Source organism: Osmerus mordax, chromosome 23 (assembly GCF_038355195.1).
Source record: "Osmerus mordax isolate fOsmMor3 chromosome 23, fOsmMor3.pri, whole genome shotgun sequence".
In the NCBI taxonomy this organism is placed as follows: domain Eukaryota; kingdom Metazoa; phylum Chordata; class Actinopteri; order Osmeriformes; family Osmeridae; genus Osmerus; species Osmerus mordax.
In genome coordinates this window covers 8639946-8667056 of record NC_090072.1, presented here as the reverse complement: position 1 = coordinate 8667056, position 27111 = coordinate 8639946, and the positions used below count along the sequence as shown (strand labels likewise).

Here is a 27111-nt window from a genome sequence, read left to right as displayed (position 1 = left end):
TACCATATTCATTCAATAACAGTTTGGCGATACACAGAAATGTTGACTTTATGGCAGGGAATATCACACGCCTGCCCTAGTCAAAATTCACTCAATAAACAGTGACAAGTGCCCAATACAACTCAAGAAACACTGCGCGCGAGTGACCAGCGGTTGAATCACCTCAGTGTAGCTACGTAGCGGTGCGTTCCGCGTCGTGAGAAAGTGCAAGAAAGGCAAGTTAGCTATCTAATACCCCCCAAAAACCTGGCACAAATGTATTTGTAATGGCAATTAGCTGTAGAATATTCACAACAATGTTAATGATAGAAACATGGTTAACCACCAACTTAACCCTCGTGCTGCCTTCGGGTCACATGACCCAAAGGTTCATAACGAACCATCGTTGTGTTTACCCAATTTTACCCAATACAAAAACAAATAAAAATAATTTTATTTTAACCTTCACAATGTGGGGGGTCTGAGACAGCCCAACGGTTAAAAGAAAATGCTTCACTTTGTTTTTGTATGCGGTAAAATTGTCGCAATACGACGGTGGGTCACAATGACTGATGGGTCAGAATGACCCGAAGATAACACAAGGGTTAAACCGAGTAGACCCCCCAGATTGTCATTGTATAATTCGCACACTGGTGTTTCTGATGGCTGGTGGCATCGCTACTATTAACTATGTATAATGCGAGACAGCTCTCAACTCGGCAGAAAACTGCCCTCCGTTCTATGCCTGCGCCTCCTCCATTAATTGTGTAGGCCTATAGCGGGACAAATTAATCCCTTCTCAGCGTGAGAAATACAAGGTGTTGCGTGAGTGCGTGATAAATAGTTTAAATGCGTGAGACTTGAGAGTGCTGAGTTTCATGTAGAAACTTTCTACTGAACTGTACACCCGCCAATTGTAGACTATCACTGCGCAGAAGGAAGCGAAATATACTCATGGATCAGAAGTTGCTGGAACATATATACTTGGGAAGTATGTTGCTGGTCGATTTTATTTTTTTGGGGGGGGGAGACATTCCTCTGTCACTGAGATCTCTGTGTTGCAAAACAACTCTAGGGCTTCATTAGTTTACACGTTCCAATTTTTTTTACTGAAAAATTCGTTACCTATTGTCTGAATACAAGCCATGACTTAATCCCTGACCCACAACTTTTCCCCCCACCACAAAGCACTTTTTGAAAATATGAAGGGGCTAGCTAAGGCTGACATTGGAGTCATTTGTTACACTTTAAAGCAAGACTGCTAGGTAAAAGCTTCCATCTCAGATAAATGTAGCTACCCATAGGGAAATGGTCAGAGGAAATATTTGTATTCCACCCAAATACAAAAAAGCGCTGCAGTTTGGCGTTTCTCAAACCAGAAACTTTCTGGACAAAATCCCATCGCGTGCATTGCTTTGCTTTCTTACAGTCATGTTTATCATAAAGCACAACAGAACTATTTTTTTTACTGGATTTTTAACAGGTCACAGAACATGATGTTACTCCAAACACATGAAAAAGGTCCACCCAGTCCATAAACAGTGACATAAACCCCAAGAACGATTTCACAATGAGGACCTTCTCGAAATAAGCAATTCACACAAACTCTATGTCTACTGATGAGCTTACATGAATACAAGATAAGTTTAAGCAAAGCACAGAAAGCCAGTTTTACATTTATAGATTGGATTGTTTTGTTGTTTGTATAATATTTTGGAGAGAGGCATAGTCGTTGGAAGCTATTTCTAAAAAAGCTCCATGCACTTAAAATCAGTACACAGCAGGGGGCAGTGTAAACTAACATTTTAGTATGTAAGCTATAATGCTGTAGTATATTATAAAATGACTTTATTTCTAAACATATTGATAGTAAACTAAATAGAGACATCTATGGAAGAATAAAAGAGCACAAACTTGTCCCAATTGTTAATAGGCACCCATTTACAGCATACACTATTGACAATAATCCATTACAATGCATGCTTGTTTAAAACACAATAATACTTCATATTGGCCCATAAAACAAGGTTCTTTGTCTTAACATATGTTTGATTTGGCACATTCCAAGTTCTTTGTGAGCTTTTTAATACGACAACACAACACTAAGGCTTGATGAACTTTCACATAAAATGTAAAAAAAAACACTTTGACCCATTAAAATGCATGCTGTAACAGTGTTCACAGTTTGAGAACTGTTAAGTCCTAAAACTATCCATGTGTCAGTCTACCTTAGTTGCCCTTTGCCACAAATCCAACCACTTAGAATCTCTGCATTAATGAGTGCTCCATCCAGGAAATAGTCTGATCCAAAGGATAGGAGATAATGTAGGGGGTAATGTAGAGGGTAATGTAAAAGATCATAAGAAACCTGTGAACCAGTCAGGCTCAGAGTGGTTCTTTTCCAGGCAAACGTTCCGGTATAAGTTACCCAAACGACAATGGCTGAAGTCCATGTAAAAACCTGATCTCTCAACCTTCAGATTTAAGTTCATATTGACAGTATGCATGGCTGCTCATTAAGGAGTCATCAAGAATGTCTCAGTGCTCGAGGCTAAGGTGGAGGAGATCTGTTCTCGAGTCAGGTGTGGTGAGGAGGGACAGCAAATTGACTGAGGTATTCCACCAGGTACTGTACAAATCCCATATTGCATAGCCCAACTGAACACAGTCACAGCGACCAATTACATTCACCCGAGAATGTTTGATCGGTTCCGTTAGGCTAAAAGAGCGGGTAACTGCGAGAGCCTCAGTGTCAGCATGTGCAGTTCCAATCCAGGTAAAGTCCCCAAAATATCATCCACTGGTTCGAGTACAATGTGAAAACACACACACGAACACGCACAGCCTGGCTGTTCCTCATCCTCTACACGATCTGGGCCTTGTGTATGATGGATGTGTGGGGATTGATCCCGCTAGCTTTGGGTCTCAGGGTGCCGTTGGGCTGCTGCTGGTAGTGCTGGTGGTTTGGAACGTCCGATATCTGGGAGCTGTTGGTCTCGCTGTAGCGGTCATCCCCCCTGCCCTCGTCCATGGGGCTCCTCTGACCTCCCCGGACCTCGCCCACACCTTCGTCCTCGTCCTGTTCATCGTCCGTCACTGGGGGGTAGCTGAGGCTCAGAGGAGAGTGTTGCTGGTTCCTGCTGACAGTCCCCTGCCTCAAACCTCCCTCTGCTGGGATCATGGCACTGCCGTTCAAGGACCTGTGAAGCTCGGTGGACTGTTCCATCGAAAAGGAAGAGGGGTGGAGAGGCGGGTGAAGGTGGTTTTCCTCCTGGAGAGAGGGACAATATCTCAATTGATGTGACGAGCTGGCTTTAGAGTGTTTTGGCTGGCATATCATTTGATCCGCACAAAGAAAGGCATTGATGAACCTCTGCATAGATATGTGTGTGCAGACAGACACACAAACACACACAAACACACACAGCCCTTACACGCTCTTACCATAGACATAGTGCTGTTTTGCACATACGACTCCACTCTCATTCGGTTCTCCTCGTCCCTCTCCAGGGCTCTCTCTCTCCCCCTCCGTGAGTTGTTGTAGATAACTGGTCGGCCCAGGTAGTCCAGCACCACTCCCCCTCCCCCTCCGTACCGTCCGCCAGACAGAGTAGAACGACTATCTCGGCAGCGAGTCTGATCCTGTTTGAAGAGGAAACAGAGAAAGTAGTAGAAGACAGTGGTGTAGGTAAACAAGATACAACTCAACAACCGGAAGTCACCCACACAGGGCTGAATGACTTATTTGGAATGATAGTTCATATGGTTCATATGGATAGTTCATACTGGTTCATTTTCCCAACAGCAGTGATAAAACTGGGCAAACAATACATTTTCTCTTGCATTGGGACACAAATTGCTCATAATGCATGGTTGCCAAGTAGCAATAGTATAACGTCTGGGAGTCAAATGGGCGTCAGATAGCTGAGCAGTTAGGGAATCGGGCTACCAATCAGAAGGTAGCCGGTTCGATTCCTGGCCGTGCAAAATGACATTGTATCACAACGTGTTTCATTGATTTGTGTTTAAATGCGTCTCTAACAATACCCTAATTTACTAATTAACTATGTCCAAGTTACCATGTATTTTTAGCCCAGGACTAGTCTCATTTTGACTGTGCGTGCTGTATGCTTGTATAAAAGTATGTAAAGGTTTGTGAAAGTATACATAGGAAGAGTTCATGTTGAGGTGTGTTGCCTCAGAACCTAGCCGCCAGGCTTCTGGAGACTAAAGCCTCCGTCCCCCGCTTCGCATGCAGAAACACACTGATTTGTAGACTGACCGCCAAGGAGGAAAGACTAGTCCGCAGGGTCCCCTCCACCCTCAGAGGGATATTCTCCTCCGTCTGTGAAAAAAACCGAGGGGTGATAATAATCACTGAGTTCTTGGAGAATGAGAAATGTTGATCCAGAAATGGAGAGGGAAAACATAGACATATAATTATGCTTTGATGTGGACAAAAAAACACATTGATGAAGATTTTACAATGAAAGAGGGATTGATCTATGTCTGTATGGTCCCATTGTGTGGCTAATACATTTCCATTATTGGGGACAGGCAGAGATATTATGAAACAAGATATACCTGTCCTCTGGCATCTGTGCTGACAGAGTTCATTCTCCTGAAGGAGGCTTGTCGTGACAGGGTTAGACTGCAAATTTCTTCCCTGCAAGACAGAGAGGCGTGAGAACATTTTTAAACAAACAGATCCCAAAACATGGTCTACAAATAAGTTAAGAGAGAAGTCAAGTCGATAAAGTATAAAGCGACACCGAAACACACTTTTTTACTGTCAGCTCCTTCTTCAGTTTCTTGCTTTTGTGTTTGTGGTGGCATGTGACACTGATGACAATGATGAGCATGATGAGCAGGAGGCCGCCTGCAGCTGCGCCCACGATGGGGAGCATTAGATCGTCAAACATCGTCTTCTTCTGGGGTGTGTCTGGTGGAGGGGGCAGACAAACAGGAAGTGACAGTCACAAGCTGATCAACAAGTAAATGTACTGTTTTAAAAGCACGGTAGGTACGTTGTGCGAAACTAGCAATTACACATGCTGTACATCTTCAAACACATTTTTGGCTGTCATCGTGAATTTCACTGGTTAGACATTTTTAAAATGACACCTTGCCCTTTTTTGTGGAATCATACATGCTTGAATGAACAACGATATGAATGATACAAAGTAGTCCTACCTGATATGATGACCTCCATATCTCCTTTCCCCACCCCTACAACATTCTTGGCCACACATTGGTAGGTGCCAGCGTCCGTCAGGCTGAGGGGCCGGCCAAACAGGAGGGATTCATTCTGCGGGATCACACCCTCTGGCAAGGCTCCGCCCTTTCTGCAAACAGCAGGAACATATAGAACATGTTGGCATAGCATTCCACTTCCTGTACATTTAACAGAGAAATGAACAATGGATCACACAACTGTCACACAGTTATTTACCTTCATCCAAAATGATGGGGACAAAATAGCACCCACCTACCCGCTTAAAATTTCACATACAGACTCTTTTCAAGGTGTGGTCTGTAACCAACCAGGGGATCACTTGGGTGCTTGAGGTTTGTAACCAATGTTAACCCTCGTGCTGCCTTCGGGTCACATGACCCAAAGGTTCATAACGAACCATCATTGTGTTTACCCAATTTTACCCAATACAAATACAAATAATTTTCTTTTAACCATTCCAATGTGGGGGGTCTGAGACAGCCCGACAGTTAAAAGAAAATGCTTCACTTTGTTTTTGTATGAGGTAAATTTGTCGCAATACGACGGTGGGTCACAATGACTGATGGGTCAGAATGACCCGAAGATAACACAAGGGTTAAACACCCCAACTGTCAATACCTATCCTGAACCCACAGTCAGAAAGACAGGCATCACACATTGTATCCAGATAGCTATGAAAGCAGCCAGGTAAGAACTGATCAAGGGTGGTCTCAAGTACAGTGGACTTTCAGTTCCTGCAAAGTAACTGAGTTAAACCAGTGTCAGATAGATATGTTTCTAAGTCAGAGCTCTTGACCCAATAAAGAAGAAAGTGTAATACAATATTGCTACCTGTAACACATATGTATTAGAAACTTAAGTTTATATTTGTTGAGTGTACCATTTAGTGCTGTAGACGTATGTAGTTCAACGTACTCTAAAGAAAATGTTACAAGAACTCCATATTCTATCACCTCTGACCAGATTGTTACTTGTTTTGGAACTATAAACAGTGTGCCTATTGTCAGAGAGAATCCGTTTTACATATGTCACTGATGCTGTGTAAGATAATCTCTGAAAAAAAATATTTTTCCTCTTTTCCTACTCCAACTCCACACCTCCTTTCATCCTTGCACTTTCACTCTCTTCCACCCCGCTTTCCAGAGCCCACTCCTCTTTTTCTCACCCCCCTTTCCCTTCCTTTATCGTGTGAAACTTCTTCTGTCGGCTTTCTGCACAAGCTGCAACTTGACACCGTGACTTGAGAATTACTTCACTAACTTGACTAGTACACAGAGAAAACAGGTTTGCCCGCTGCCGCAACCGCTGTGCATGAGTGTGTGTGTGTTTGTGTGTCCATCAGTGTGTGCACACGTATTTGTGCGTAGGCCTTGTGGCTTAGTAACCCTGGTTCCTTTAGGTGTGTTCCTGTGACTAACTTGCTTAATACAAAAGTGTCACATGCTTTATTAAGACCTAACACAAACGCACACATACTTCATACACTAATTCATTCAGTCACATGACTTTTAGCTGAACTTTATTTCCAAATACACTTACAGTGTGCTTAAGTTTCGAGAACTAATTGATTCACGCCATCCCAGGCCTAACTGTGGCTTTTAAAAAGTAATTTTATCTGGAGGTTTTTTTCTACAGTGACCCATCTCTTCTCATCATACACCACACCCCGAGACTGCATTAATCTCATTCAGGAAGCGCCCTTTAATGACTCAAGCATTCTTCACGCGATGTCAGGTTTACATGTGATTACAGCTCTTAAAAACAGAATTCATCGTACTGTAGCCCTTATCCTTTTACAGAGAAGAAACATGCAGTGTAATCAGACACCACTTGTGGCAGTGTAAGGGATAGTTACCTAAATATACAAAACAAGAACATTTTCACCACAAACATACAGATCAAATAATGTAATGTAAATGTAATGCAAATATATGAATTTTGGAAAAACTTGAACGTCTAGTTACTTTGGTTCCCTTGCTCTTACAGTTCTTTCAGATGAGTATTTTCAACTTAGTGGCCTTCAAACATTAAAGAACAAGCCTGAAGTCATACCTTAAACGTTTCGTAAAAAAGTAATTCTGGGAAAAGAAACATCATCGGAGGAGCAAGAAAAACAGACCAGAAAAGCTGAGTCAGCCACAACAGCCAGACAGGAAATCAATCATCAAGGTACAGTCAGCCGGGTGTCACAGTACCTTGTCCAGATAAAACTGTGAGACCTGGGGTTTCCTCCGCTCTCACATCTGAGCATAGCTCCTTCCAGCCCCACGTACCAGTTCTTATCAAACCCAGATACATCCACATGGGGGGGATCTGAAGGACACACAAGCACATCAATTGTTCCATTAGCCAGCCATATGATTACAGGAGACACTTCATATAATGCTACAAACATTAGCAATCAGATTTGGAATGGCAGCGCTTTGGCCTATTAATCCCCGCTAACTAAGGTCAAGGTAAACAAGTTAAAACACGAAACACAAACTTGACTAAATGAATACAAAAAGATTGGGCCTTTTGCTGAATGGATAAAATCCCAGAAAGATGTATCTGTCGAACTTAATTGTGTCTCTACTGGGTGGTGTGCATGGAAAGGATGTGTTTAAAGGTCCTGGACTGCAATTTGGTTTATGCAAACAGTTTGCGTGAGACTGGATCCTTCTCAACTTTTCCCTGTGACTACACGTACAGTCAATGTTTGAATTTCCTGCCTTTGAAGGATTTGAGCCACCCCTAATTTGTCACATGAAGCACAGTGGTTTAGCGTATTTACAGTGAACGACGAGGTTGTTGCTTATCCTGCGGGGTCGATCCAGTGCTGGGTGGTGTACCAGGCAGTCCAGCTTCTTCCCGTTCATATTCCGCAGGGGGTGCAGCGAGAAATAGGAAGATACGGGGCCCCCCTCTAATGTCCGGTTGCTCGACTGGCCGGTCAGGTCCGTGTCCCAGGAGAGGGTGGGCGGGGGTCGGCCAACGGCGCGACAGGAGGCGGCTACTCGGAAGGACTGGCCCTCCTCCAGAACTACAGGGTCCAGGTAAGATATGGGCACGCCTGTGGGGGGGTCAAAGGTTGAGATGAGAATCGAGAAAGGTTGTGGAAGTTCTCATTGCAAAAATAATGCAATAATGCATCGTTTCATAATTGAATAATAATTGAATTCATAAACGTCAAAGGGTGCAGAAACTGGCTTGGACATTTGGAGTAGAGCAAAACTGCTGGACCCCCCCTAAAAAAAAAAAAAACAGGTAGGACATGAAAATGACAGACTTACTCCACACGGTTAGTGAGAGCTGGATGTCAAAGTTTCCAGAGGGAAAGGTGCTGATTTTGCAGGAGTATTTTCCCTCGTCGGACAGATCCGTGTCCATGATGATCATGGAGGAGTCAACCGTGGGATCACTGCTGCTGAACCGCACACGACTGGACCACAGACCGAACGCTGCAAGAAACAGGCCGAAAGAAGGGTAGACAGGAGGAGGAGAAAGATAGATAGAGAGGGAGGGAGGGAACACAAAAGAAAAAAAGACACGGTCAGGAGAAGAGTGAAAGACCACTAACATCACTGAACATCACAGTACTTGGTTGGAAAAGCACTACACTGTAGATCATCTATATTGAAACTGTGTTGAGGTAGAGCAAAAGGACAGCCTACCAGTTTGTCCAGCGGTGCGGTGAGCAGTGATGATGGACTCTTTGGTGCCATCGCTCATATCTTTGGTCCAAGTGACCTGAACCACAACCTGGCCCTCCTCCACCTGGAAACGGCAGGGAAGACGTGTCTCCATCTCGGCCAGGGAACGCAGAGTGAATGGGGTCTTGGGCTCCACAAAGTCCCCCAGAGCCACAGCTACTGGGAGGAGGGAGACAGGGAGGGTAGGAGAGAAAGTAGAGAGAGTAAGAGGGGGGAGAGAGAGGGAGAGAAGACAGGGGGGAAGTGGGACAGAAGGGGGAGGGGGTATGAGGGAAGCAAAGGAGAGGCAAAATGGAGGAGGGGAAAAGAGAGAGGGAACGGGAGAAGGGAAGGGACATACGTATAAGGGAAATATAAATTAGAGGGTTACACAACCTAACATACACAAAGTGCATTTAGTTAGTGTTGGACTAATCTAACAAACATACTTTTTAGGTAATACAAGACTTTATAAAAGTAATAACCCACTGTCTTTTAATCTATGTAGTGTGCCAAACTTGAAGTCTGACACTTTCTTTAAATCTTTCCGTATACTTGAGGGAATTAAGGACAGCAGGTATGCAAAAAGAAGGCGCAGGTTTGGAGGTATTTAGAAGGGTCCGATTTGAAGATAGTGTGAAACACAGTAGGTGGTAAGGAGATGACGAAAGGAAGATATGTTGCTTCAACGGAGAGACCCTAAAAAGCAAACACTCTCTCTCTCTTTCTCTCTGTCTCTCTCTCTCTCTCCAATACACACACAATGCACTGTTTGCATTCTAAACTCACTGGCCTGTTTGGTGTGGACATCACTAACAAACTTCACACAGTCATCTAATGTCATCTTCACTCACTCGCACACAGACAGGCCATGTAGAATGGGACCCTGATTATCATCAGTTGTTTGTTATGTTTGTTGTTCTTTTGTTCTAATTAACTTGATTGTGAACATATTATATATATGCACACTATTCGTCCATATAGTAAATGTCCCTTGTGATAACTACAGGGAGAACCCCACCTATGATCTCCCCCTCTGCCCTGAGAGTGGTCACGGGCTGGGAGCGGTGAATCTCTTTCTCTGTGACTGTTGTAAAACAATTACTGCCTGACTGTCACAATTTATGTTTACTTTCTTGTGCCCTATAAAAGAGGGCCCTTCAGAGCTGAGAGACATGATTGAGACCCAGTGTTGTGTTGTCATTTATTGTCAGAGGTCTGGTTTTCTCTCCCCATCTGCAGATTGATAATAGTCCAGAACTCAACTGAACTTACATCACATTTACATTTTACATTTAGTCATTTAGCAGACGCTCTTATCCAGAGCGACTTACAGTAAGTACAGGGACACTATCTCCGAGGCAAGTAGGGTGAAGTGCCTTGCCCAAAGACACAACATCATACTGCACAGCCAGGAATCGAGCCGGCAACCTTCTGATAATAGCCCAATTCCCTAACCACTGAGCCATCTGACCCCCTACTTAGTCACTTTGTTAATGAAGTGACAGACAAAACACTTTCTTCATCAATATACAATATAAAGAGGTTTACATGTCTAGCGTTTTACAGTATACTTTAACTTTTTTTTAGTATCCCATGCAGTTCAGGTACTGCCAGCAGACAAGATGGTGATTCACATTTACCGGCACACTTGGTGTAACTACACTAACACTGTGTGTGTGTGTGTGTGTGTGTGTGTGTCTGTGGTGAGTCTATGGACATAAAGGTAAGGCCTTGAGGTTTAGAGTGGAATCTGCCTTCACAACATTACTGGCATAGCACTAGCTTTGAGACAGTGTTTGGACTGACTGACTGACTGACTGACTGACTGTCTGTCTGTCTGTCTGTCTGTCTGTCTGTCAGTCTGTCAGTCTGTCTGTCTGTTATCCTCTCTAAGGATGAACACACGTGACTGTGAAGAGTGCACTCACACAGTGTCCTTCTCTCTCTCTCTCTCTCTCTCTCTCTCTCTCTCTCTCTCTCTCTCTCTCTCTCTCTCTCTCTCTCTCTCTCTCTCTCTCTCTCTCTCTCACACACACACACAAAAGTGTTTCAACTGCCTGTTGGCAATAAACAAATGGATGAATGATAACTTTCTTAAATTAAATGAAGACAAAACCGAAGTCCTACTATGTGGCCCCAAATCCAAAAGAGAGATGCTTATTAAGAATCTTGGAGGCTTAACCCCCTGTCTTAAACCAGAGGTGACGAGTCTCGGCGTAATCCTGGACTCAGATTTGAATTTCAACTCTCACATTAATAAAGTGACCAAAACAGCTTTCTTTCACCTGAGGAATATAGCAAAGGTACGACCATTCATAAACCAAAATGATGCAGAGAAGTTAATTCATGCTTTTATATCCAGCCGGCTGGACTACTGTAACGCACTTTTCACTGGTCTTCCCAAGAAAACCACTGAAAGACTACAGCTCATTCAAAATTCTGCAGCTAGATTATTAACCAAAACTAAAAGGAGAGAACACATTAGTCCTGTCCTAGCTACTTTACACTGGCTCCCTGTTACCTTCAGAATTGACTTTAAGTTCCTTTTCCTCACATACAAAGCTCTACACGGACAAGGACCTAGCTACATTGCTAACTCCTTTATAAACTACACACCAGCTAGAACACTGCGATCATCAAATGCAGGCCTATTAGAGGTCACCAGAAGCAGTCATAAGAAGATTGGTGATTCGGCCTTTGTCAATTACGCCCCAAAACTATGGAACAAATTACCCATAAATATTAGGGAAGCAAACACTCTAGACATTTTTAAAAGACAGCTTAAAACCTACCTTTTTACCGAAGCATTTAAGTAATGTTATCTAAAAATTTTATCTCAAAAAGTTTTCCTACTTTTAAAGTTGTTTTCTCTCTTGAACAGAGATCTTATTGGGATTTTTATTTTTGTTTGAACTGTTTATCACTTGTATTATTGTTTTTATTGATTTTATGTAAAGCACCTTGAGCTACAATTCTTGTATGAAATGTGCTATATAAATAAAGTCTTACTTACTTACTTACTTACTAGAAAATCTGTTATGACACATAGCCTACAACAAACAAAATATGTTTGTACTGTTTGTAGTGTGTAGGGCACTAAGATAGGGCCCCAGTCTACCTGAATCACAGACAGGAAGGAGGGGCACTGATCAACAGTAACCTGTTAAACCAGAAATACCAGACTCCCCCCCCACACCACCGTAGACTTTTCTCATCTCTCTTACAGCTTCAAGTCTCTCCTTGGAAGTTGGACAATAGCCAAAGGTGTCGGCTACAGACAAGTTTCCACATTAGCTAACACTATTCATATATTCCTTTATTAAATTAAACATTCACTGGGCTGTATTAGATAGGCATGGTTTATTTTCCTTTTCTTGCTATACAAAAGCATTTAAAACTCAAATTTAAAATGTATTGCATTATGTCGTTTATCGTGACTAGTAGCCTAACATAGCCTCAATAAAAGTACTTACTGAATGTAAAAAGTAACCACAGACGCAGTGTCGTCCCGCCCGGGTGCGACGTCATTATTGATCGATTATCTGTCACAGACCGCGAGTCCAGCTGCTTCATTCAACAGGTGTGTAGAACTCCAGTTGGAACGAATCCCACACAAATCGGTAAATTGGTCCCAATCATGTTTACTGCATGTCCGCCCGTGGATAATCTGGCGTAGGTGGCACTTTATGCCACTAAACAGATTACCTTAATGATCCAATTGTCAAGCGCCCTGTCATTGAAGATACTTAAGAACAGTTCTCTCCGTGCGCGAAGTTATCCATATTTCTTAACCAAGTTGACATGAATGTCGAAATGGAAGTGAGGCGTCACGAAAACTGTTTGTCTACGACGTAGGATGGGTGTACCTGTCTTTTCGGATACACCTGTCGCAAGATCTCTTTCCCGCCTCTCTCTCCCTTTTTTCCTCTCTCACTAGCAGATCCGCACACACGCACGCACACTTACTTACTCGCCATTCCAGTTTGGCCAATACACCACGACAGTTATTTTCTCGTTCTTACATGCACAAAACACAGCTCTACAGTCAAATGTGAGGTGGAATGTCGCAGGTGGAAACTCGTCATGCGTTCGATTGAATCACAAAGTAAAACTAACTAAAAAGTATAAAACACAGTTAAAAAGATAGTTTCAGAAAGTTTTAATTGATTTGAGGATACTTGGAATAGCCATAGAGACATGCCAATTTTGTTTTGAACAACACTGGATCACTTTATGCCGTGTTAAAAAGCATTTATTTTATGAAACAGTTACAACAGCCCCAGGCACATTTGGTTAGAGGTGGATGAGACCAATCAGAGTAGCTACAGAGTAGCTATAGCCTACAACATTTAAAAACTCAGCGCTACATTGACACACAATGCTACGTTCATAATTTTTGTTAAGTTGGGTCTGGACTTCTGTACGCATTTTGTATTATGTTATTATATTGTACTTAATGTGTCTATGCGTGAGAGCCCAACTTCTCGACTAAGGAAGAATTGTAGGCTACCGCTCACCAAATTGTGGAAAGTATTGGACATAGTAGGATTTACCACTCTCTCTCACACTACCACTCTTCACTTACAGGTGCTACTGTCATCTATATAATCATCCCTTAAAAAAATATATATATGTATCACCCTCACACATATGCAGTCACACAAACCAATTTACGAGGGACTGACACACCAAAAACACAGAGGAACAAATTACCACACATACACACAAAGAATACACATTGCCTACACACACAGAGACAAAAACAATTGTGTGGCTCCATACAGGAAATGAGTCGGACAGAGGCTGGTCGGAGGCTAGGGCTAATTGCCATGGTACCAGGACCTAAAAGTCAACCTCATAAGTGGAAGCACCTAATTGTGTGAAGAGAGGACACACCACAGACAGCTACCTCATTGTTTTATATGTATGTTAGAATCATTTTGAAAATGAGCAGAAGGAAGCAGATCAGTTTATCATACTCTAAGGAAACAACATTGAAACTTCCACTCTGCTCAACTTCTCTTTTTCACACTTGTGTCATGATATATTTGAACAAATATGAGCATTTTGTCTCTATCGCTTACAAGGGTAAAAAAAATACAAATTGGTTTACAAAATGTAGTCTTCACAGCATAAGACATGGCAAATAGAAGAAGAAAAATGCAACAACAAAAAAAGTAGTAAATAATGACGTAAAGACATCCAAGATTAACACCTTTCATCCATGTTCCTTCTCCACTAATGCAGTCCTTTCCTTTGACCAATTTCCTCATAGGTGTCCTGCTGGGCACGGGGGTCTAATTCCTGAAAGAGGAAGAGAGAGAGAGATCGTGCGGAGGGAGGGAGAGAGAGAGAAAGAGAGCAAGAGAGAGAGAGAGGAGTAAGGGAGAGGGAGAGGAGCGATGATGAGGGAGAGAGGAGGGAGGGAGAGAGAAGAGGGAGAGAGAGAGAGAGAGAGAGAGAGAGAGAGAGGAGGGAGGGGAGAGAAAGGAGTGAGGGGGAGAAGAGATCAAGGAGGGAGGGGGAGAGAGACGAGGGAGGGGACAGTGAGAGAAATTTAGATGATCTCCTCCTCATTGCCTCCCCTACTTTTTCTTCTTCTTCGACGTCCTCCTCCTCATCATCCATAAAGGACTTACAATGTAGATGCTCTCTTGTTTCTGTGATGGGGGACAAAAGTACTCTTGGTCAGACAAACACATTCAACATACACTTTAAATGCTCAACACGTTCATAAAATAAGCAATACAATACACTTCTGTCATGCACCAGATACACTACCTCTTTTCTGTCAGATACAGCAGAAATAGGTAACGCAATGGAACTATTGCTTCAGATGAGATTCATCATTGTGATGACAACACGGAAATATTATTTTCTGGGTTCTGAGTTTCATTGCCGAAAAACGGAGTGAGAAAGATAAGCTATAGAAGTGTGACTTTGTGGATGTGTGCGTGCATGATGTATAGTGACGTGTAAAATGTGTTCTTACCGGTGCCGTTGGCTGCTGCTTCATTGCATTCATCTGTTGGTAAGAAAGAACGTGTTTAAAAAGTGACCACCGCAACGTTGCTGTTCAGCGTCTATGTAATCATCAAGTGTGTACATTTAACATGTTCATTTAACATGATTTTGACTTGGCTTTACCCTGTTGAATATGATCATAAGCTAACAGCTGTGTAGGAGTTGTTGGGTCTGTTTAGGTGTGATGGTGGAATCTCACAACTTGGGACACAGGGCCACAAAACTCTGATAGGTGTCAATCACATCGCAAGCATATAACTGAAGTTTATTTAAGGGGCAGCATAAACTGAGTTATATCTCTATATTGGTGTCATCCACACCTGGGGAGCATTGAAAGACTGGCGGGAAGTAGACGGAGGAGACGTATGGATGAGGATGAGAGGCCTTACCCTGAGTCTGCAGTAGAGGGCCGTGAGGATGATGCCGTACAGAAACAGGATGCCATCCAGGACGTAACAGATTTCAGGTTCCACGAGGGCGGCTGGAAAACGAAGGAAAATAAACGTCTCTATTATTTGGTCACTCAAATGCTAATATCACATTCAGATGTTTTATAAATCATCAACAACTTATAACGACCACTTTCTACTGTTTACTGGCTGTTATGTGGACCAAAGATGTTTGCACGCCTGCGTAAAAGACGGAGAATATTGGTCATGTGGTTGTTATCTACAAAATGTTTATCATGTCTTCTGGTTTCCTCTTTCTGGTTGAGTATGTGCTGAGCTAAATAGAAAAAGCTATTTTTGTATTTATCTTACAGACATCCGATGTTCTTCTAACATTATACGTACGGCAGTACATTTGATGTACATAACTATCCAGTACATGTGTGCCAGTATTGTGCATCATTAAAGGAAATCTTTCTCTTGCTAACTCGTGTCTGTATGTAGTGAGAAGCATATTTCTGCAAATTACATTTCACACACACTGTGTTGCTTAGTAATCCTGATTCTGCTTCTTTAGCAAAAATATGTGTTTGGGAAAAAAGTCTAAAATAAACTCTTTGATAACAAACTTATCATTAATACAGCTTCAAACCATATTATATCCCAAGTTTATGTTCAGAAATATAACGTGTCAATTTGTAGGCATAGTTTATCATTCTTTGGTTTAATAAAAAAATTACTGAAATAGAATGCTGATTATTATACTGTAATCGTGTCCATAAATTTCCATTAGAACTGTTACAGTTTTATACAATTGCAAAAACACTAAACCCCATTCTCTGAACCAAATATCCAATGGTCTAAACCCATTTGTCGAATCACTCTGTCACAAGTTCATGTAGTTAAACATCATTTGCAGATCACATCTACTATTTTAGCAACAAACAAAAAACATTGTCCCTCACTAAAACAAAGTTTGCACGGTGATGCACTTGTGATGCAAAAAGGTAAACATGGCCAGCAAAAGTCACTACAACACAGTGGTCACTATTACTACTAAGAGTTGTCGAGCACAGTGTACATTTCGAAGGACTGCCTTGGTATTGAGGCTGACAATGTTGATACAGAGAAGAGAGGACACATGACGTACCCTTTGAGCACAACTCCGAAAGGGTCAAAGATCTACGATATCAGTATGTTTAAGTACTGTAACAGTACACTTTTAGCTCTAATGCTTACAGTATAATTTAATGCTAACAGCCTGTACTATTACTGTAAGCTCCACTAAATTGTAGTTTATGTCATCATGAGGGCATACAAATACACCACTACAGAAGTCTGTCTTTCTGTATTACTTATTAAACTACTTATAATTTTTTTATTTATAGATAATGTTTGAATTGGATTCCATGAGAATGCTCCATGAATATTTTTTTGTAGATGAAGCAAGGTTCAGTTGCCCATTTACAATATTGCCTGTGCTGTGGACAAAGTCCTCTGGCCAGACCCAGCACAAAGACTTGATGCTGAGGCAGAATGGATTTCTCACTTGACTTTGATTTTGCAGTTGCACAATATGTTTGGGTGTATTGTAATGGGCTTTTCAATTATTTTTGTTCTTATGACTTACTACAAACGCTGAATATACAGACATTCAAAACGGTATTACTTTCACCACTGTCCTTACAGTGTACAATGTCTTTACAATTCACTGTTAGTTGTGATAACAATATTTTTGTTGCAAAATGCATTTACTATAAAAAAAAACTAAAAACGAATCTGTAACTACATGCCCGTGACGCTGTGTACTAAATGTATTTATATTATAAATACATACCTAATTATCTACAGTTAGGTCCATAAGTATTTGGACACAATTGATCATTTTGGCTCTGTATACCACCACAATGGATTTGAAATGAAACAATCAAGATGTGCTTTAAGTACAGACTTTCAGATTTAATTTCAGGGTATTTACATCCAAATCAGGTGAACGGTGTAGGAATTACAACACATTTTATATGTGGCCCCCCCCTTTTTAAGGGACCAATAATAATTGGACAAACTAACATAATCATAAATCTAATTGTCACTTTTAATACTTGGTTGCAAATCCTTTGCAGTCAATGACAGCCTGAAGTCTGGAACCCATAGACATCACCAGACGCTGGGTTTCGTCTCTGGTGATGCTCTGCCAGGCCATTACTGCAACTGTCTTCAGTTCCTGCTTGTCCTTGGGGCATTTTCCCTTCAGTTTTGTCTTTAGCAAGTGAAATGCATGCTCAATTGGATTTAGGTCAGGTGATTGACTTGGCCATTGCAAAACATTCCACTTCTTTGCCTTAAAAAACGCTTTGGTTGCTTTCGCAGTATGCTTCGGGTCATTGTCCATCTGCACTGTGAAGCGCCGTCCTATGAGTTCTGAAGCATTTGGCTGAATCCGAGCAGATAATATTGCCCGAAACACTTCAGAATTCATCCTACTGCTTTTGTCAGCAGTCACATCATCGATAAATACAAGGGAACCAGTTCCATTGGCAGCCATACATGCCCACGCCATAACACTAACTCCACCATGCTTCACTGATGAGGTGGTATGCTTTGGATCATGAGCAGTTCCTTCCCTTCTCCATACTCTTCTCTTCCCATCATTCTGGTACAAGTTGATCTTGGTCTCATCTGTCCATAGGATGTTGTTCCAGAACTGTACAGGCTCTTTTAGATGTTTTTTGGCAAACTCTAATCTGGTCTTCCTGTTTTTGAGACTCACCAATGGTTTACATCTTGTGGTGAACCCTCTGTATTTACTCTGGTGAAGTCTTCTCTTAATTGTTGACTTTGACACAGATACGCCTACCTCCTGGAGAGTGTTCTTGATCTGGCCAACTGTTCTGAAGGGGTTTTTCTTCACCAGGGAAAGAATTCTTCTGTCATCCACCACAGTTGTTTTCCGTGGTCTTCCGGGTCTTTTGGTGTTGCTGAGCTCACCAGTGCGTTCTTTCTTTTTAAGAATGTACCAAACAGTTGATTTGGCCACACCTAATGTTTTTGCTATCTCTCTGATAGGTTTGTTTTGATTTTTCAGCCTAACGATGGCTTGCTTCACTGATGGTGACAGCTCTTTGGACTTCATATTGAGAGTTGACAGCAACAGATTCCAAACACAAATACCATACTTGAAATGAAATCTAGACCTTTTATCTGCTCCTTGTCAATGAAATAACGAACTCCCTTTATGAGAGAATAACATACACCTGGCCATGGAACAGCTGAGCAGCCAATTGTCCAATTACTTTTTGTCCCTTAAAAAGGGGGGGGCCACATATAAAATGTATTGTAATTCCTACACCGTTCACCTGATTTGGATGCAAATACCCTGAAATTAAAGCTGAAAGTCTGCACTTAAAGCACATCTTGATTGTTTCATTTCAAATCCATTGTGGTGGTATACAGAGCCAAAATGATGAAAATTGTGTCAATGTCCAAATACTTATGGACCTAACTGTATATAATTATATCTTATATTATTATATTAAATATATAATTATATAAATATAACAACTATAAATAATTACATTTGATGTAGTGTCTAAAGACTGCTCTGCAAAGTTTATTTTATTGATGGGCTGTTTCAAAGTGTTGTTTGATTTTGAGCAGTTTTGGGTGAAAGTTTCAGGAAATGTGTCTTAGCAGTTGTGAAAAACTGTAAAATGCTGATATTTTGGACATTTTCAATGGATGCAGATTTTCAAACTATATGCTGAACTATATGGTCTCTTTACCTAGACTATGAAAGAGAATGGTTTAGTGTGAACAGGAAACAGGAAGTGTCCATTTCAAGAGAAATAGGAGGTACATGACAAGCAATACTGTTATATGAACACTGACTGAGAATGTGGATAAAATGCCCAAAACATTTGAGAACACAGAAGTTAAGATTATTAAATGGAAAAAACGACAATTATTAGACAGTAACTACTTTGTGTAGTTACAGTACAAACAATTTAGTTTGATGCATTGGAGTTCCTTAAAATTGTTTGTGACGTAAACCCCACCACTTATTGAACATTCTTTCGTATTCCTTACCCAACTACAAAAACATTAACATTCTCATGATCACCATCTACATCATTTACCTCCAAAGATCCAATCATTGCAAAAAAAATCAATCATTATAATATAACCATATTCTAACCAAAACCATGAACATACGCTCATAGTCTACTCACCAGCACTGCCCAAATTCATCCAGAGTGGAAAGGCTGAGATAAGCCAGGCTCTCCCCATCATTGATACAGTGGCAGTGAATCACTTTGCTGAAATACCGTACCTGTCAACTTTTTACCAAAACGTTTGACAGCTCAGTGAGCCAGGAGGCTGACGGAGTACGATGGCTGGGAAACTGATGACAGAAGTGAACACATACACAGATACACAGACATAGGGGGGAAGTTGTGGTCGAGATGAGTCCATTTTCTTAGATCAGACCACTCCCTCTTGCCACAGCGCATTGAAGGAAGGATTAACACTCAGAAGGGTTGAGGTTGCGTAATACCGCGTTGTGCCATTCTAAGTTTGACAACTGTTTGAACAATGTTGTCCCTTTCCTGGAAAACCTTCAAAGGGGTTAACTTTAACGTGCACATTCTTTGCAGACACTTTATGGACGGCGACAGGTATACATCTTTGACATGTTTTACACCTACTAGGCATGCCAAAGGATACGGTTAAATTTATATTGCGTCTTGTTATTTTTGTATAGTTTATCTTGTGCTTGTTCAAATCAAATCAAATACTACTCTACTCTTTCAACTAGGCCGTCATTTCCCTCATTCACCTCTCTTCATACCACAGTATCTTCATCAATGCTAAAACAGAGGCCAGGTAGTCGTGATTCGGTCATAAAATATTTATTAGGTTATCAGTCATTATACAGCGGTGGTTACGAGTGGAGTTGTCTGTCAGGGCATCACTAATGCTGCAGTGAGCGGATGACAGCCTGATACAGAGACAGAAAGGTACAGTAAGAAGGGGACACCATGTACATTTGTGGAGCCGACTTCTTCAAAGTTTCAACGGTCGACTTCTCCAAACACAATGTCCTGCGTGCCTGTTAAGATGAAAATACCACCGTCAAACCCACATTGACCCGCAATTTTTTTTTTAAAGTGATGATAGATTGAACATTTTCTCACCAATGATGGCCACAACATCAGCGAGCATGTGTCCTTTGGCCATTTTATCTAGACCAGCCTAGAAAACAAAAATAGCATTCATTTCGAGGCTTCTCTTTTTGTGTTTTTCTGGGAATGTTGTTGTGCATTATGTTGTGCATCACATATTCTTTGCTGCAAGGTCTTAACATTGTGTGTAATTGTCTGCACAGTGTGGTTATTTGCTAGCAGACTTACTGGTCATTTGTGCATCATATTCTAGTGTGAGACTCTTAGCAAAATGGTTCTAAGATGGAGGACAGAAGTGTCTTTACACTGAAACTATTGAAACTAAATAACTGAGGTAATGTAAATATCGAGTGTGATGTGCTAAAAATAATAATAATTACAAAAACAATTATTAGAGTACTACATTCCACCTTTAACACAAGGAGGTTTCGTGAAAATTACCAATGGACTTATTCAACTTAGTCAAATGTTCTTAATGAACTCAAAGTAGCCTTGAGGAAAAGGTATTTAAGTTCATGAATAATTCATGGTGGGCATTGAATAATTCACAGTGACTGCCATACCAAGTGGGCGAATCCTGGGGCTTTGATCTTGCAGCGGTAAGGTCGGCTGGAGCCGTCTGATACCAGATACACACCAAACTCTCCCTGGAACACACATACACACACATTTTGGATCAACTGTGTACAGCTAAAAAATATTAGATAATTTCAAGAATATCTGAGCCTATTCAAGAATAGGCTTTAATATCTTAGGTGTGTGTGTGTCTCACCTTGGGGGCTTCCACAGCTGTGTAAGTGGCCCCTGGCGGTACCTGGTAGCCCTCTGTGTACAGCTTGAAGTGATGGATCAGTGACTCCATGGACATCTGAAAAGATGAAACAAACAATGTTACATTAGTCACTGTAGACATACATTAACAATTCACCTTAAGATTTACTATATAATATATTTTTTTTTGCACAATTTGTTCTTATACTATTTGTATATACATTAAACTTTATTTGAAGTGGAAAAACAGTTCCAGCAAAGACTCCAATAACACTTTATAAAGAAAACGACAGGTTAGTTACAACACAGAAATTGGGTGAACTGCTCCTTTAATGGAGGCCTCCTTGCCCTGGCAGTCCCACCTTCATCTCAGACCTCTTGGGCGGAGCCACCTTGGCGTCGTCCACCTTGATCTCCCCGGCTGGCATCTTGTTGAGAGCCTCCAGCATGATCCTCAGGCTCTGTCTCATCTCCTCCACCCGACATAAGTACCTGGAGGAGAGGGGGAAATGGGGAGGAAAAGGGGAAGAGAGAAAGAGAAAGGGGAAATAGAGAGAGAGAGAAAGGGGAAATAGAGAGAGAGAGAAAGGGGAGAGAGACAGAGAAAGGGGAAAGAGAGAGAGAGAGAGAGAGAGAGAGAGGGGAAAGAGAGAGGGGAAAGAGAGAGAGAAAGGGGAAAGAGATAAAGGGGAAAGAGAGAGAGAGAAAGGGGATAGAGAGAGAAAGGGGAAATAGGGAGGTAGAGAGAGAGGGGGGAAATAGGTCGAGAGGGGAAATAGGGAGGTAGAGAGAGAGGAAGTAGGTTGAGAGGGGAAAGAGAGAGAGAGAGGAGAAAGAGCGAGAGAGAGAGAAGAAATAGGGAGGAACAGGGGAGAGAGAAAGTGGAAGAGGGGATGGGAGGGAGAGGTCATACACTGTGATAACTGAAGGTTGTCCTCCTTGACCAAGGAGCTTTATCAAAATGGGGTGAAAAAAACAACAACAAAAAAACAGGACAACTGGAAAGGGGGGCGTTCAGGAAAGGGGTATATGGCAACCTTGCCACATGTGTGTGCGCTCCTTACCTGTCGTAGCAGTCTCCATTGGTGCCGATCGGGACATCAAACTCCACTTCGTCATACTTGTCGTAGGGCTGGGACTTCCTCAGGTCCCACTTGATACCAGAACCCCTCAGCATCACGCCACTGTAAGAGAGATGGGGAGATGGGGGGGAGGGGTTCAAAACCAGCTACACAAGATGTGTGGCAGAGATATAAAAAGAGAAAAAACAAGAGCATGGTCGCCTAGCAAAGGGTTGGCAGGCAGTTGAAGGACTGGGTCGTAGCGCCAGCCTCCCAGAGACCTTCAGACGACAACTTACACACTGACATAACGACGCTGCCCTTTTAGCTGACAGTGTTCGCCCGTGGGAGATATGGCTTCTGATCGCCCTCGTTACACGTACACAGAGAGGAAAAAAACGAGAGAGCTGCATAGACAGAGAAGGACTTTTTCCCGCAAATCAACAAATCGCTAATCTAACGCCGCCCCGTGTGTCATTTTAGATAGCACGCGGGGGTTTCTGGAATCAGAGGTGTGAGGTCAACATCTAGTGTATTTATCCCACCAAACCGGCTCTCCCTTTTACTCACTCACTTTTTTAGTGAGTGAGTAAGTGTGTGTGAGTAAGTGTGTGTGAGTACCGTATTTTTCAGAAATAAAACCGTGGCTTGTACCCCGATTTTACAGTTTTCTTGTGGTTGTACAGCTTATATTTCGAAGCGGCGTATAGCCCATTTTTAGATTAAAAAAAGTGGCTTTGTCCCAAGATCTCTACAGACCATGCAGCTGATTTAATGCTCAACACTGGAACGGGGGCTTATTGAAAGAGGAATTGAAAGAGGAATTATTTACTGTGTCATCTCAGGTCTTGGAAATACAGTGACTTGCTAAAGTAGGCAAATGGCTAGTAGAACATAAAATTTCATAATAATTTCAGTAAATCAAACAGCTGCAAGACCCAGTGAAATGATATATACAGCTAGCATAGAGAGCATGAGAGAGAGCGGGAGAGAGCGAGAGAGAGAGAGGTGGGAGAGAGGGAGAGAGACACCAACCGTGTGTGGTGTGTGTGTGGTTCACCCCCTCTACCTGAAGCCATAGTTGAGTGCCTCCTCTGCAGTCACAATCCCGATGTCCACAGTACGGTTCTTCCAGATGCGGTTGTTTGTCAGCATCTGCGCAGGAAACCGATGGGACAACGTTACACATCTAGGTTCTCGCAGCTCTCATCCGAACACAAAGTCACAGTATCGCACGCACGCTGTGAGTGCGTGCACTAAATACCTCTTCCACTTCGTCGATCCGGATTGAAAAGTTCTTGCACCACTCGTAAATGTCGTCCATCAAACCCAGAGGCATGTCCTAGGTGACAGAGATATTTCCATTAGCTCGACGGCCACCATCTTGGCAGCTTCGCTAACTGAGCTTATGAGCCTAGCAGTTGAAATACCTATTGAACACAGGTCCTCAGGGACCTCCTGTCCTGCATGTTTTAGTCACACCTGACTTAAATGAATAGGTCGTCACCAGGCTTCTGCAGAGCTAGATAATGAATTCATTCATTTGAATCGGGTGTGTTGGAAGAGGGAAACCTCTAAAACGTGCAGGACAGGGGGTCCCTGAGGACCAGGTTTGAGCACCACTGGATTAGAAGTTCCAAAGAGACCCTGGGTAAATACGCATCTTGTCCCTCCAGCCTACCTGATGGACTCCACCTGGCCTGACGTAGGCTGCGTGCATTCTGGCCCCCGACACGCGCTCGTAGAACTCAAACATCTTCTCCCTCTCTTCGAAAAGCCAGAAGAAGGGCGTCATGGCTCCGATGTCCAGTGCGTGTGTGGTTATGGCCATGATGTGGTTCAGGATTCGGGTCAGTTCCCCGAACAGAACTGTGCGACGCGCAGGGAAAGACAGTGAGCGCGTCAGTAGGAAATGTCACGATATCAACTGTGGCTATCTGCTGCCTTCTAGTGTCCGGGAAGGAGTAGGTCAAAGTAAAACCATTTCCTCTATCCTGGCAAAAAAACAGCCTTTTTTCGTATTTTTTTCCAAGATATTTTTTTTTATGGCAGTACCCTGTTTATTATTATTTATGACTGAGACAGTGTGTTTGTGGAGAGAACAGGAAGTGAGGACAGAGAGAGGGGATGACATGCAGTGAAGTGCCGGATTCCAACCCAGGCTGCCGCGAGGCCTTGTCCTAAAATGGTGCACGCATTAGTCCGGTGAGCCACCTGGACTAGGCTCAGGACAGGGCGCCCCTGGACTAGGCTCTTTGATGTTGAAATCATGTTAGAGCTATAACAACAGGTGTTTCTGCTAGAGTGGCACAACTTTCCCAGTACGGCCTCATGAGGCGACCCTCACCTCTGATCCACTGTGCTCGAAGCGGGGCCTGGATGTTTAGCAGCTTCTCCACGGCCAGGGAGTAGGCCTGCTCGTTACACATCATGGACACGTAGTCCAGCCGGTCAAAATACGGCAATGCCTAAAACCAACGACACCAAAAGCACAGGTTTCAAGGTTTGAAGGGATTCAAAGGTGTTTTTTTTGTTGTTGTTTTTTTTACGTAGAACCGCTGAAGACAGACAAGTCCATCCCTACCTGCAGGTAGGTCTTGTACTCGATGAGCTTTTCGGTGCCGCGGTGCAGCAAGCCCACATGGGGGTCACACTTCTTCACAGACTCCCCACTGAGCTCCAGCACCAGACGCAGCACGCCGTGGGCCGCGGGGTGCTGGGGGCCGAAGTTGATGGTCAGGTTGGACACCTCCTTCTCCATGGGGGGGTCGATGTCTAAGGATGAGGCAGGACGTGTATAGTGACGCTGAGTCGTGGATAACCCAACATTAGACTGGCTGATTTTGACATTAAGATGGGGAGAATAGAACGTATCTATTCTACGTTAAGCTGAGCTAAGAATGTTAACTCTGCCAAACCAGTCCCAAATACAGAAATGCCTACTACACAGGAAGAATGGGGTAATACCATTCCATGGCGGGGGGGTCCATTTTGCGGTGATGGCAGAAGGGTACATGACGGCTCCAGCATACTGCTCTGTCCACTCTACATCTGGCTGCCATTGCTTCTGCCTAAAACAAAAGACAAGGAAGTACCCACGTTACAAAATAAAATATTCTGTTTCTTGAAAGACTAGGCAGCAGTTGGACAGTACGACAAGGGCAGGAAGAGCTTTCTTCTAAACAACTGGTGAAGGGTGCAATTTCAGATCAGCATTACAAACTGGCCCAAAATGACTAAATGTAAATGGCCCAAGAACTATGTAAAGGATATTACTATAATAAGATGCACTCATTACTCGACAAAAGGGACGAGCACAGACGTTTGGACGTCGAGTTCCTGAAACGTTTCTTTTTATAGCCAAAAATGGCCGAGAGTTTAGGGATAACAGCTACTGATGCCGTAGATGCTTTCTAGCTACAGGACCACATACAAATGTCTTCCTTTCATAGTTAAAGGGCACGTCATTATATTCTAGCTGAAAGGCTAACAGTGGTTTTGACCTCAATGCAAGATGTCCCGTCCGACAAGTGCACTGGCGTCAAGTTGTGTATACATTCACACTCACTGCATGTCGGGCACTTTAGCTAACTAGTATACTTAGTGACATAATATCTACGAGCTTGGCTACCTGGCTGGAATACAAACGTTTGTAGCCTATGTGTTCTAGCAATACATCATAAAAAACCTAAGAGCACCGTCCCACTTATCAACTGACTGCAATCTGCTTCTGGTTCATATGCTGTCAAAATATTGCCCCGCAGCAAGTATTGTTACGCTATAAGTAGCCTAACACTTTTTAAATGACCGGTAACGTAATCCTACATACAGGTAGAGCTAGCTAGCTAATAGAAAACGTAAAATAGAACAGATACAATAGTATGTCTCCATGTAAAAGAAAGGACATAGACAAGTCAGGAACATAATTCTGATATTCAGTACTTTCTCAATATATTTGCTTAAATCGATCGCTAGTTAGGTTTAGCATGTTGGTGGACAGGTTAGCTGGTTTGGTCCGCTTTAGTTTAATGCCGTGCTAGTTGCTAGTAAAAAGCTAGCTTCGTTATATGAGCTGGACAACAGATTGTATAACCGAGGGTAGACCATGTCAACGACTGATGAAACATGTTGTCCCATTTCGTTATAAGAGTATCTCACCTGTTCTGCAAGACGGTGCAACCAGGGCTGACCAAATTACTATTTAATATCAATTTTGTTGAAGGACGTCCTAGTTTAGTGAGCGACCTCAACATTGTGCCCGCCATGTTGGCTTGGCTAGAGCTGTCCAATGACGTAAGGTCTTCTTCTTCTTCGATGTTATGGTAGATTGCAACCAGAGTTGCATCACCGCCGCCTACTGTTCGGGAGTGTGAGGCCGGCGGCCTACAGTATCTCAAATAAATCAAATAAAACCATGTAAACAACGAGAAAACACCAAAATCCTCACCCTCAAACCAGTCTCCCTAAAGAAGGAAAATAGAGCCCTATCCACCTCCTTACCAGTTCTCGCTTCTTTGTGGGTTTTCGACCATATGTGTGCAGTCACCTCAGCAGCCGCTAGAGTTCACTGTTGTATATGGCTTGTGAATGGAGTGCAGACCCGTGGACCCACGGGTCTACACTCGACCTAAATCTTAGGCGTCTATTCGTTAATTTTGAATAATTGAATTGGGATACATACTGAAACTGCATTCATGATACAACCTTCATGAGTCTAGTGAAGTTTGTGTGCCTCCATTGTTTACTCTAGCCCGTTAAATTAAACATAAAAAGTCTTACGATTTAAATGTATGC

At 42.5% G+C, this 27111-nt stretch overlaps 3 protein-coding genes across 5 annotated transcripts; all 3 read right to left on the bottom strand.

Moving 5' to 3' along the window:
- Nucleotides 1-971: 971 nt before the first annotated feature.
- On the bottom strand, nucleotides 972-12773 carry nectin4a (nectin cell adhesion molecule 4a). 3 transcript variants are annotated; one of them, XM_067261859.1, is made up of 11 exons: nucleotides 12363-12773; nucleotides 8869-9066; nucleotides 8488-8655; nucleotides 7989-8267; nucleotides 7411-7528; nucleotides 5173-5324; nucleotides 4762-4921; nucleotides 4564-4645; nucleotides 4262-4363; nucleotides 3424-3621; nucleotides 972-3250 (listed from the first exon to the last, which is right to left on the bottom strand). In XM_067261859.1, exons 1-11 carry the CDS (start codon nucleotides 12460-12462, stop codon nucleotides 2843-2845), a joined length of 1965 nt encoding a protein of 654 aa, XP_067117960.1. In that variant the 5' UTR covers nucleotides 12463-12773; the 3' UTR covers nucleotides 972-2842. The 3 variants fall into 3 exon arrangements, with proteins under 3 accessions (XP_067117960.1, XP_067117961.1, XP_067117963.1); XM_067261860.1 differs by having other exon boundaries at nucleotides 8869-9063; XM_067261862.1 differs by having other exon boundaries at nucleotides 4262-4324; nucleotides 12363-12771.
- Nucleotides 12774-13033: 260 nt separating this feature from the next.
- LOC136967635 (high affinity immunoglobulin epsilon receptor subunit gamma-like) lies at nucleotides 13034-19687 on the bottom strand. The gene is made up of 5 exons (XM_067261490.1): nucleotides 19532-19687; nucleotides 15303-15394; nucleotides 14882-14914; nucleotides 14529-14549; nucleotides 13034-14193 (listed from the first exon to the last, which is right to left on the bottom strand). The coding sequence occupies exons 1-5, from the start codon at nucleotides 19590-19592 to the stop codon at nucleotides 14128-14130; spliced, it is 273 nt and encodes a 90-aa protein (XP_067117591.1). The 5' UTR covers nucleotides 19593-19687; the 3' UTR covers nucleotides 13034-14127.
- A 509-nt stretch (nucleotides 19688-20196) lies between these two features.
- On the bottom strand, nucleotides 20197-26592 carry ndufs2 (NADH:ubiquinone oxidoreductase core subunit S2). Its single transcript, XM_067261364.1, has 13 exons — nucleotides 26476-26592; nucleotides 25285-25388; nucleotides 24902-25092; nucleotides 24665-24785; nucleotides 23999-24186; nucleotides 23582-23659; nucleotides 23387-23472; nucleotides 22321-22440; nucleotides 21619-21748; nucleotides 21258-21353; nucleotides 21049-21132; nucleotides 20498-20555; nucleotides 20197-20412 (listed from the first exon to the last, which is right to left on the bottom strand). The coding sequence occupies exons 1-13, from the start codon at nucleotides 26580-26582 to the stop codon at nucleotides 20375-20377; spliced, it is 1401 nt and encodes a 466-aa protein (XP_067117465.1). The 5' UTR covers nucleotides 26583-26592; the 3' UTR covers nucleotides 20197-20374.
- Nucleotides 26593-27111: the final 519 nt, after the last annotated feature.